This window comes from Delphinapterus leucas, chromosome 1 (assembly GCF_059928025.1).
Source record: "Delphinapterus leucas isolate spDelLeu-1000000601 "Yukka" chromosome 1, BTC_Dleu_Yukka2, whole genome shotgun sequence".
Lineage (NCBI taxonomy): Eukaryota > Metazoa > Chordata > Mammalia > Artiodactyla > Monodontidae > Delphinapterus > Delphinapterus leucas.
In genome coordinates, this window is record NC_143129.1 from 159,998,079 (window position 1) to 160,010,578 (window position 12,500).

A 12,500-nucleotide genomic window follows, 5' to 3' on the forward strand; every position below is an offset into this window, starting at 1 on the left:
GCTTCCCCCCTGCTGGCAAAGGGCTTTTTCCTCCGAGTGGGGAAGGGAGGGGTTTGGGGGAGGTTCCGGACAGGAGCAGGGCGGGCCGACGGCGTTGGGTTCTCCGTCGGGTACAAATCGCCCCCCTCCCTTACCATCCCTCCCCAAACCCCGCCGAGCACCGGGTGCGGATCCCCAATCTGGGCCCAGACCCTCAGCCCCCTTCCCCCTCTTCCCGAGGATTAGCGGAGGCGGCCCGGGATCCGCTTGCGGCCGCACGTTTTTTGCCAAAAAAGGCAAGGATGCAGCTGCACGCGCCACGGGAACATCTGGATCCGATTCCCGGCATGAATGGGTCATGGCCCCGCCTCCCCGTGATTCAAGGGCGGGGGCGGGAATGAGCGAGGGGGGCTATCCCCCAAAATGGGGAGATGGGGCGGAGCGCTGCTCCCCTCTCTCGGCGTCCGACGCCCCTGCCCCTGCTCTCTCGGCGGCCTGCGGTCTGGGCTCCGCGGTCCAGACCGTCGGAGCCCGACTCGTGCGCACTGGCTGCGGCGCAGGCTGAGGCGCTCACGTACCGCCAGCGGCCTTCCCGGGTGGGGGCCCGCGCGCGGGGCGGGCGGACTCTCGGCGCCCTGTGGGGGAGGGGCCCTCCGGTCCGGCAGAACCGCGTGATTATATGTATCTCAAAAGAAATCCTCCCAGAAATCCTATGGGGCGGGCGTTTTTCCATTTCACGGAGGTGGAGACTCCATTCGTTAGTTCCCCAAAGTCACATAGGTAGATCCACACTGCCTCCCCGGCCCAATTCGAATCCTAAACTTTCTGAAGCCGTGGTTGACATTTTCTACAAACCTTTACGAATGCCCACCATGTGTGCTTATAATTAATGATTGTATGTCGACATTTTTTGTCTCTTTCTTCCACCAGCCTCTGAGGATTGGGCTCACGCCTGCCTTGCTCACCCCTCCACTCTCAGCTTCAGGCACTTACTACATGTTCAATAAATACCTGCTGAGGAAGAGTAGTCCAAGCATAGAAAACAGCTAGTGCAAAGGCCTGGAGGCCTGAAAAAACATATGGTGTGCTTTGGGGAAGCAGCAAGTAATTTCATTCGGAGGAAGTGCCAAGAGACTAAAACGTCAGGCAGCGGCCAGGTCATGAAACGCCGAATGCCAAGTCAAACAGACCTCACCCTGCGGGTAAAGCAGCCAGTGGAAATGTTTAGGCAAGGGTGTGAGATGATCACTCCGCTGCAGCGTGAATAATGGATTGGAGGGGTAAGATGAGCAGACTGACTAGGAGGCTAGTGCAGTGGTTCAGGTGAGATAATGAGACAGGTGGCAGCAGGAATGGAAAAGACAGGACTTGGTGACTGGTTTGAAAGAATGGGGAAGGAGAAGGTTTTCGGGGAAGGAAGGCATCAGGTGAATGGTGCTTAGGTGGTCCACCCACCAAAGAGGAAAGGTGGGTATTTATTTTTATATACACTGCTGTGCCTCTAGCTTTTTTCACTCTGTGTGGCCATATTTCCATCTGAGTTCATACAGATTTTTAAAACAGTTTTGCAGAGGTATGAGTTACATACCATAAAATTCACCCAATTTGAGTGTACGGTTCAATTAATTTCAGCAAATTTAATAGATTTGTGCCACTATCACCACAATCCAATTTTAGAACATATCTATCACCTCCAAAAGATTTCTTGCGTCTTTTGCAGTTACTTCCGGTCTCACCTTCAGCAGCAGGCAACCGCTCATCTACTTTCTGTCTCTATAGATTTGCCATCCCGACATACACTAATGTCGTTCTTTGTGTCTGGCTTCTTTCACTTAGCATGATGTTTTCATGGTTCATGCATACTGTAACATTCCTTTATTGCTGAATAACATTCCATCGTATGGATACACCACATTTGGTTTGTACATTTACCAGTTAATGGCTTTTGGGGGTTACGCCCTGTTTTTCTTGATAACGAATAATGGTGCTATGAACGTCTGAACAAACGGACATACGTTTTCATTTCTCCACCTAGAAGTGGACATATAGACTTGCTTCATTTTTTTTTATAGCTGTATAGCATTTTACTGCTTGAATGTACCATATTTTATTTAACCAGTCCCCTGCTGATAGACAATTAGGTTGTTTCTATGTATCAAAAAAGAAAAAGAGAGAGGGAAGGAGGGAAGGAGGGAAGAAGAAAAGAAACCCGCTATCATCCCCATTTTACTGACAAGGACACCGATGTCTCGAGAAGGATAAAACGTTGTCACAGGTCACACTGAGAGCCGGAGACACAAGTTCCGGTTCCCCAGCTCTCATCCATGCTCTTCAACTACTCAGTCCAGGTCGCTACCCGCCCGGCCACGCGGCCGAGGAAGCCAGGTCAGATTCCTTACTGCCAGGCTGGTGGATTTCTGTATGCCCCCTAGAGGCACCTGTAAATCGTTCGGCATCGCGCCACACACCCCCGGCCAGCAGGGGCACTGCAGCCGTCTCCATAGCACTGACTGGGTCTCCTGCGGTGCTCACTTTTCCTCGAGTCCCCGAAGAACTTCCGGCAGCTGCGGAACTTAGGTGACGCCGGACGCGCCGCTTAGGGACGCGGGCGCGCAAGGCGGCAGGAGTTGTTTCCGGCAGTGTCGGTGTCCTAGCTTGCTTTGAGGCGGCGGCGGAGGAAGGAAGATGGAGACAATTCTGGAGCAGCAGCGGCGCTACCACGAGGAGAAGGAACGGCTCATGGACGTCATGGCTAAAGAGATGCTCACTAAGAAGTCCACGGTGAGTGGGGCCTGGGCAGGGGCTACCCCTGAGGCTGGGCCCCATGCCCGGGTTCAACCTCTGAGAGTTTTCTTCGGTCCTCAGACCTGCCCCGCGCCCGCCGCTTCCCGGGGCTCCCTACCCGAGCTCTGGCCTAGGTAACCTTCCCCCGGGCCCAGCGCCCAGAGGCCTCTCTGCTTGGGCCACTAAGACCTGAGCGGATAAGCTCCGCCCTTGGGCGGCCTTTCCAACTTCAGAACTCCGACTAACGGTGTTTTGTGTCACCGTTTGCCTTTCTTCAGCTCCGGGACCAGATCAATTCTGACCACCGCACACGGGCCATGCAAGATGTGAGTGCCCCGCTGTCCACTTCTCTTTGGGTCGCGATGGGCTGGAAGAAGGGGGCGGGGGGGTCACCTGGAGCCCTGGACAAAGGTAACCGGGTTGGCCAGTCGAGGGTTTGTATGCCTGCCAAAGGGTGCTTAAACACCCTTGCTCGCTTCTGTGAATGGGGAACTCTTATTCATTCTTAATTACTTGGAAAGATGCCCCTTAGAGCATTCTGTATCCCATGGATGTGCAATGAGTAGTTACCAGGAGTCAACCATTCGGGCTTAGAAGGTACTCTCCCTTCTCCCCAAAAGAGAATGCTGTGTATTACTGTTTTCCTCCCAGAACACTGTATTGAAGCATTTGAAGTACTTTTTGCCTACCACACTGCATTTTCCTAGTAATAGTTCAATTTCTTACTTTTAGAAAAGTAATTAAAGTCAAAATACTGATACGTTTTTATGTTAAAGCTAAGTGGTAGGTAAATGGAGGTTCGTTATACCATGCTCTCTACTCTTGCACGTTTGAAATCTGTTTAGAAAAGAATAAAAGACCTAATCACAGAGTTTCTAATTTTGGGGAGATAATTAACATTACAAGCCCCTAATCCCTTATCTAAATTCCCAAATCTGAAATACTCTGAAAACAAAAGGTTTTTTATTTGTTTGTTCTGGTAATTGTTTAGTGGCAAAAATCTGACTTGATCTGAACAGATGGGAGGCTTTTTATGGTCTTTATCACATTTAATAAGTAATGCGTAAGTTTCACTGCAGAACTATTAACATGTGTTCCAGATTCCACTAGGGATATTGCATGCAGTACCTTCCTGAACTTAAAAATTCCAAATTCTGAAACAAATCTGGTCCCAAAAGTTTTGGAGAAGGGACTACGTACTCATACCATCCTGAGTTCGAATCCAAAAGAAACTGTGTGATGTCTTATTTAGTCTGTGTACTTCTCAGTGAAGCCTTTTGAAGTAGTGAAAATCACCCTGGACCGCCCTTTTATCTTTGAGTGTCTTCGGTGGGAACTGCTGTTTACCAAAGGGTGACAACGGCTCTCTTTTATGACACTTCTAGGGAAAGTTAAATATAGGAATTTTCTGCCACCCCTCAAATCACATCACTTAATCTTCAAAATGACCTGTTTTAAAAAGTAACTAGGAACCAGTGCTGTCTGTTAAAGGTACCAGAAAGAACAGGAACTTTTAACACCATACCTCTCGCGGTTTCCCTGGGCTTTGACAAGAGAGCCTTTGTTGGTTGCTTGGGCCTAAGTTGTACAGATTGCTTCATCCTGATGGGTTTGTGTTTGCTTTTCAGAGGTATATGGAAGTCAGTGGGAACCTGAGGGATTTGTATGATGATAAGGATGGGTAAGTGACAGTCGCAGCCAATCCAGGAATTACTGCTTTTGAGGAGCCATGGTTAAAGGACTAAGTTTGTGTTCCGTGTTCTCTGTTTTTTTTTCTGAAATTGCAGGTTACGAAAGGAGGAGCTCAATGCCATTTCAGGACCCAATGAATTTGCTGAATTCTATAATAGACTCAAACAAATAAAGGAATTCCACCGGAAGCACCCAAATGAGGTATGACCTCAGAAAGTATTTTCAGAAAGTATTTTCTCCAAACCTGTCCAAAGAGCATACAAAGGAAAGGTGTAAGGAAAGTGGAGATTGCCACTCAGGTGTCCCTTCAAAAAAGAACTCGCCAGTTAGCTGCAAGCAGCGAAGTTAGGTGACATCCTGCAACTCCAGTGCTTTCAGGATCTCCCTCAGCTTTAAGCTAAGGCCATTCTCTTCCTGGGCAGCCCCCAACCAGTGACTGAGCACAGTGTGGGTACCATGGCCTGGTTAGTTCTGCCCATTGTGAGACTCTTCTAGTGAGTAATCTTTGCTCCAGAGTTCCTCATTAGGTTGGTCAAGATTTTGTCCTATCTTCATCGTGGTCTGGGCTCTCCCTGCCCAATCCTCCTCTCTCCTTTTTATCTTTAATGGATAATACCCACCCAATAAACCACTTGCACTCCTGACTCTGTCTTAAAATCTGCTACCTAGAGGATCCAACTAACACAAAAAGGCTTTACTCGCTTCCAGTGATCATTACACCTTCATGATTCAGTCCAGAGGCCTACTCTTTCATGAAAATTCCTTCCTAGTCTACTTTACTTCCCCAATTAATCTTTCCTATCTTTATGATTCTGTCATATTTTATGACAATGAACGTCTGCCCCACTATATTGTAAAATGATAAGGAGCAGGGATTCCATCTCAGTTATTGAAGAATCCATTAAGCATCTTATACAGCTGACCAAAGGAATTCTGGGGGAAGGGGGAGCGAGGCATTGCTGTAGGAGAAGTGGAGAGAGATAGGTCAGTGATTACTCTGAGCTTTTATGCCTGTGTAACTAAAAAGTTGTTCCCTTGATAGAAATAAGGAAGAAAGAGGTAACCCACTTGTAGTGGAAATGAATTTTTATGTATGTAGATATTCAGGTGATATTATATGTAGGTAGAAGTGTCCCATGAGCAGTTGAAATTAGGTGACTGGGGCTTGAGAATTACCACATGTACTTGATGGTTGAAGCCATGGATCATAGAGTTCTGGGAGGGAGAGACAGTGTGAAGGGAGACTGTCAGCTTCTGTGTGCCTTGAGGCACACTGTTAATAAGGTACTTAACTGAAAAGGAGCCTGGGAAGCCATCCATCACAGGTCAAATGGCAGCTCCAGGTAATATCTTACTGAAGCTCAGCCAATGAGTTTCACAAAGGAAGTTACTGGGATCAGCTGTTGTTTTGTTTGTTTATTTGTTTTTTTACTGCATAGGCCTTTTAAATTTATTTTTATTTATTTATTTTTGGCTGTGTTGGGTCTTCTCTGCTGTGTGTGGGGTCTCTCTAGCTCTGGCGAGTGGGGGCTACTCCTTGCGGTGTGCCGGCCTCTCATTGGGGTGGCCTCTCTTGCTGCAGAGCATGGGCTCTAGGTGCGCGGGCCCCAGTAGTTGTGGCACGTGGGCTCTAGACAGTAGTTGTGGCACGTGGGCTCTAGACAGTAGTTGTGGCGCACGGGCTTAGCTGCTCCGCGGCATGTGGGATCTTCCCGGACCAGGGCTCGAACCCGTGTCCCCTGCATTGGCAGGCGGATTCTTAACCACTGCACCACCAGGGAAGCCCCTCAACTGTTGTTGATTGGTAACTGCCAGGGTTGCTACTCTGTTGAAGAAGCGGGAGTGGAAATCTGGTCACAGAGGCACAAATAGATAATGAGGTTACAGTAGTGTGGAGTGTTTAGTATGCATTTGAAAGACTGGCAGAAAAAAGGAGAGGAGAAGCAGGAGGATCACAAGGAAAATAGGGAAGGCATACATACTTCAAGGAGCAGATGGAAAAATGAAGAGACTGCAAATACCAGACAGGAGAGGCTATTTATTGAAGTTAAGTGGAGGTACATGAATGGACTCACACACCTACCTATGTCTCCTCATCCCCTTTGGAAGGTAGAGTATTAAGTCTTTTGGTAACCGAGAGAGAAGGCCCAAGTACCATTCTGGTGTGTTAACCTTATCCCAGCCCAGATAGAAAGGTGATGAGGAATAAATGGTTAAATAAATGATTGGAAGAATGCCTAAGATATACTAAGGGGAAAAAAAGTAAGTCTAATTATGTAAGAAACAAAATAATAATCTTGCACTTGCCTGTATGTACTTGCACAAATATATATATTTAAATACCTAGAGCAGTGGTTTCCAAATTTTGCTGTGCATTTGAATCTGGAAGTGTTTAAAAAGTACTGATACCTCCCCACCACTTCTGATTAAATTTGGTATCAAGTGCGTTAGGATTTTTTAGCACTCTCCCAGGTGATTCTAACGTGCAGCAGAGTTTGGGAATGGCTGACATTTAAAAGTCTGTTGGGTTTCCCTGGTGCCGCAGTGGTTAAGAACCACTTGCCAATGCAGGGGAAACGGGTTCGAGCCCTGGTCCGGGGAGATCCCACATGCCGCGGAGCAGCTAAGCCCCTGCGCCACAACTACTGAGCGTGCGCTCTAGAGCCCGTGAGCCACAACTGCTGAAGCCTGTGAGCCACAATTACTGAAGCCCGTGCGCCTAGAGCCTGTGCTCTGCAACAAGAGAAGCCACCGCAATGAGAAGCCCGCGCACCGCAACACAGTAGCCCCCACTCTCAGCAGCTAGAGAAAACCCACATGCAGCAGCGAAGACCAAATGCAGCCAAAAATTAAATAAATGAATAAATTTATAAAAAATTTAAAAAATGAAAAAGGTCTGTTGACAGTGGTTAGCTATTCCCAGGAGAATTATTAAAGGGGAACCTTGCTTTTTTTTTTTAATATTTATTAATTTGGTTGCACCAGGTGTCTTAGTTGTGTCATGTGGGCTCCTTAGTTGCGACACACAGACTCCTTAGTTGAGGCATGCGAACTCTTAGTTGCGGCACACATGTGGGATCTAGTTCCCTGACCAGGGATTGAACCCAGGCCCCCTGCATTGGGAGCACGGAGTCTTATCCACTATGCCACCAGGGAAGTCCAAGGGAACCTTGATTTTTTTTAATATACATATAAATTTACTTGTTTTATTTTTATTTTTGGCTGCGTTGGGTCTTCATTGCTGCACGTGGGCTTTACTCTGGTTGCGGCGAGCGGGGGCTACTCTTTGTGGTGTGCAGTCTTCTCATTGTGGTGGCTTCTCTTGTTGGGAGCTTGGGCTCTAGGCGTGCAGGCTTCAGTTAGTTGTGGCGTATGGGCTCAGTAGTTGTGGCACACGGGCTCTAGAGCGCAGGCTCAGTAGTTGTGGTGCACAGGCTTAGTTGTTCCGCAGCATGTGGGATCTTCCTGGACCAGGGCTCGAACCCATGTCTCTTGCATTGGCAGGTGGTTTCCTAACCACTGCGCCACCAGGGAAGCCCTGAGCCTTGATTTTTTTTCATTTTGTCTTTTTGTGTTATTTGAGTTTTTGTAAGCATGTGTTATTTCAGCAATTTTTAGTTAAACAATGCAAAAAGGAAAAGGAAAAAGCAAGGTAATTAGAAAACAGAAGAAAGCTCCTAATGAAAAATCAAGGCCAAATATAGTGTTAGAAATCCAACTTTCTATATAGTCCATTCTGTGATATTGCAACTTCTATGTTGAAAAAGCCACCTGAGCTTTTCCTCTTTTTCCCATCAGATCTGTGTGCCAATGTCAGTGGAATTTGAGGAGCTCCTGAAGGCTCGAGAGAATCCAAGTGAAGAGGCACAAAGTAAGTAGCGTTTAATGTTTCTATCCAGCACTAGCAGAAGTACAGGTTAATGACCAGAGTTCAGATTTGAGTTCAGATTTGCCCTCAGAGCCCTGGAAAATGGCCCCAGAGAAATTTATAGCCAGGTTCCCTTACTGATTTCCTCTTTGCTAGACTAGAGAAAAGTCTGGACTAGATTGTCATCCTGAATCGGCCTTGGACAAAATAGTCATTTTGTGCTAGCCCAGCTTAAATTCACTCTCCTGGAAAAGCGAGGTCTGTTCACTTTGTGACTAGAGGGAGGATATTTGGGTGAAGGGCTGCATTATGAAACAATGCAGTCCACTTGAAAAGCCAAGTCCAAGAAAGTGGTCTTTAGTATCTGAATCTTGACATCTGATTCCTTCAGATTTGGTGGAGTTCACAGATGAAGAGGGATATGGTCGTTACCTTGATCTCCATGACTGTTACCTCAAATACATTAACCTGAAGGCCTCTGAGGTAAGACCCAGGAGAGGGGAGAGTGGCTCTGATTCTAGGGGTGAGTCAGGACACTGGGCTGGGGCTACTAGACCTGAAACAATTAGAGTGTCTTCCTTGTGTTCGGAACCGTTATGTTAGTATTAAAGAGGTGATGTGCTTTCTTGGAATGAAACACTTTTCAAAGTGAAAGTCAGGTTTCTACAGTCAATACAATAAGCATATTTTACTTATCAATAAATTTTGTTTTATTAATGCAACAAGCTTATTTTGCTTTTGTAAAAATAAAAAAAATTTTTAAACTCACAAGTACACATCAAGCTTCTGTGTTAGGCACACAGAGTAGTAGGTACATGAAAGATACAAAAACATAATCTCTGCCAGGAGGGCTATTTAATAGCTTTAAAAAGGTATTAGAAAATAACTTACCATAAGAGCTGAGGTTTAATGTGACAGTCTCAGGGTCACAAGGAAATACATGATGAAATTTCTCTTGGGGTTGTGAGGACATGTCTCAAAAGTTGTGACTAAACTTTAAGCTCCATGAGTACAGTCCTGCATCTGTCTTGTTCTCATCTGTATCCATGTACTTGGTCCAAAGATATTCAGCAAGTGATTGAATGAGTGAACAGATGGCACCTTCTGGGACCTTATTTTAGGATGTAGTGGGTGTCAGTCTTTAAACAGGTGCCCTGTATATATTGGGTAGGCCAAAAAGTTCATTTGGTTTTAAGTAAATATAAAGGACATTTTTCATTTTCACGAAGAACTTTATTGAAAAACATATTCACTAACTGAATGAACTTTTTGGCCAACCCAATGCTAATGTTCAACAGATGTTTCCTTTAGCTTATGGTTTATTGACTTGATCTTTATTTCACAGAGTTAACTGTGTATCATATTCTGCTCAGTCCAGTGGAATTAACACTCAGTGCAGGAATTAAATATTGGGGGGGGGGGAAGACTAAAGTGAGCTGGGCCTTGTTAATCTCATTTATTGGAGATTATATTGCAACTTGGTGCAAACACCTAACTGAATCTCTTGTCATTCCTTTTCTCTTTCCAGAAGCTGGATTATATCACTTACCTGTCAATCTTCGACCAGTTGTTTGACATTCCTAAAGAAAGGAAGAATGCAGAGTATAAGAGGTAGCCATTACTAGTTTCTAGGCCTCTACTGGATTTAACTAGAAGATTGTTTAATGAGAAGGTTTGAGGGCAGTTTTGAATTTTGTTGCATGAAAGGCATATATGAATGACTTCCAGGTTTATTGGAGGATAGGAATTTTGAATGACATGGTTTCAAAACCATAATACTCTGGCTCTGGAAGAATGTGTGTCTATGGGCACATCCGCGATCTTAGACCCATACTGTTCTTAATGTTGTCTCATTGTAGAAGGAAGTCTCCCATCCAGGTGGCTCTGTGTCTTTGGAGTTGAATGGGAAAAAATTAGACTTTCTCAGATTGTGATTGAAGTTAAGTGCCTGGGTCTGATGTATAGATTTAAGTTTTGTTTGTGTTGTTATTCCCCTGGTTAGTAATCTGTATGCTACCTTCCTCTCTTTTTCTCATTTTCTTTTTACCTAAAATCTTTTAATGTGAGTTAAGACTTTAGTATTTGGAATTGTATCATGAGGATGAAAGAAGATAGGAAAGGTCAGAATCAAGATGACATATGAGGAGAGGGATTTCCCAGGTGGTGCAGTGGTTAAGACTCCGTGCTCCCAAAGCAGGGGGCCCGGGTTCGATCCCTGATCCGGGAACTAGATCCCACATGCATGCCGCAACTAAGGAGCCTGCCAGCTGCAACTAAGGAGCTGGCGAGCCACAACTAAGGAGACTGCCTGCCGCAACTAAGACCTGACGCAACCAAATAAATAAATGTTTAAAAAAAAAAAAGACATATTAGGAGAAAGCCAATTGTAAGCTCATTTTTTAAAGTAGTATTTTTACTTGAAAAAACTAGTTTCACTGGAATTATAAGTATCTTTTACAGGGCATAACAGTATATCAAAAATAGAAACCTTGCTGTCTCTGTGTTATTTACTCCTCTGTAGATATCTGGAGATGCTGCTTGAGTACCTTCAGGATTACACAGATAGAGTGAAACCTCTCCAAGATCAGAATGAACTTTTTGGGAAAATTCAGAATGAGTTTGAGAAGAAGTGGGAGAATGGTACTTTTCCTGGATGGCCGGTGAGCTCCAGTGGGGGTGTGGGTGGAGGACATGCCAGGGATGTAAACTAATTATTTTACTGTAATCTTGAGCCTCTGCTTTAGGGCATGAGGTGCTGATCCCTTGAGATCAGTTATGGCCATGAGATGTTGTCTGCCAAGTATGCTGGGTTTTCTCTGTGTACTTTGAAAGAGATTTGTCAGGGCCCACTTGCCATTGGCTGGGCCCAGGAGTTTCACCAACCATGTCATTACTGCTCTGTGGTTCCTACTGACCAAAAACTGATATAATTATATGCTAGAAATCTTTATGTTTTCATTCCTGGGGACAGACTTGAGTTTTCCTGAAATCTCTGGGAGAGTTTTTCAATCTGGTTTTTTTTTTTGCTCTGCTCTTGTAGGCATTTGGTTGTCATTCATACATGTGTATAAGGGGCCAACCAGCACCTGATAACGAACACCTCATCTTACTGCACTTTGCTTTCTTGCACTTCTCAGATGGTGCATTTTTTTACAGGTGGAGGGTTTGCAGCAACCCTGTGTCAAGCAAATCTATTAGTGCCATTTTTCATTTTGTTATGGTGGTCTGTGATCCATGAGTTTTGTTACTACCAAGACTCACTGAAGCCTCAGGTGGCGGTTAGCATTTTTTAGCAATAAAGTTTTTTTTTTTTAAAGAAATTTATTTGTTTTATTTATTTTATTTTTGGCTGCACTGGGTCTTCATTGCTGCTCGCAGGCTTTCTTTAGTTGCAGCAAGCAGTGGCTACTCTTTGTTGTGGTGCACGGGCTTCTTATTGCGGTGGCCTCTCTTGTTGTGGAGCACGGGCTCCAGGCACGCGGGCTTCCACAGTTGTGGCATGTGGGCTCAGCACTGTGGCTCACAGGCTCCAGAGCACAGGCTCAGCAGCTGTGGTGCACGAACTAGCTGCTACGTGGCATGTGGGATCTTCCCGGACCAGGGCTCGAACCCACGTCCCCTGCATTGGCAGGTGGGCTGTCAACCACTGCGCCACCAGGGAAGCCCCGACAGTAAAGTATTTTTTAACTAAGGCATGCATGTTGTTTTTTTAGACATAATGCTGTTGTGTACTTAATAGACTACAGTATAGTATAAACATAGCTTTTATATGCACTGGGAAGCCAAAAAAGTCATGTGACTTGCTTTATTGTGATACTCGTTTTACTGTGATGGTCTAGAACTAAACCTGCAATGTCTCTGAGGTGTGCCTGTACTTTAGATGACTCCCTTGCCTTCATTCTAAACCTGGGTATTAATAAACATCATATTGTTCTTTCCAGAAAGAGACAAGCAGTGCCCTGACCCATGCCGGAGCCCATCTTGACCTCTCTGCATTCTCCTCCTGGGAGGTATGTTTTCTTTATCCACTGTGCTGGTCTTGCCTGTTCACTCCTCAGAGGGATCACTCAGTCTCCTGTTTTTAATGTGATAAACTTATAAGACATCAGTTCTTGGGTCCAAGCATCTACAAAGAATGTAGAAAGATAAAAAGAATAAAAAGTGTATCCAACTTCTT

At 45.4% G+C, this 12,500-nt stretch overlaps 1 protein-coding gene across 1 annotated transcript in view; it reads left to right on the forward strand.

Annotated features, from left to right (window-relative positions):
* Window positions 1-2,584: 2,584 nt before the first annotated feature.
* Window positions 2,585-12,500, forward strand: part of SF3A3 (splicing factor 3a subunit 3) — a 29,109-nt gene continuing 19,193 nt past the window's right edge. The window contains exons 1-9 of the mRNA XM_022575297.2: window positions 2,585-2,760; window positions 3,042-3,089; window positions 4,392-4,444; window positions 4,551-4,656; window positions 8,254-8,326; window positions 8,715-8,806; window positions 9,852-9,934; window positions 10,845-10,983; window positions 12,265-12,333. Coding sequence (XP_022431005.1) covers window positions 2,665-2,760; window positions 3,042-3,089; window positions 4,392-4,444; window positions 4,551-4,656; window positions 8,254-8,326; window positions 8,715-8,806; window positions 9,852-9,934; window positions 10,845-10,983; window positions 12,265-12,333 — 759 coding nt within the window. The 5' untranslated portion in view covers window positions 2,585-2,664. The remainder of the gene's footprint in view (window positions 2,761-3,041; window positions 3,090-4,391; window positions 4,445-4,550; window positions 4,657-8,253; window positions 8,327-8,714; window positions 8,807-9,851; window positions 9,935-10,844; window positions 10,984-12,264; window positions 12,334-12,500) is intronic.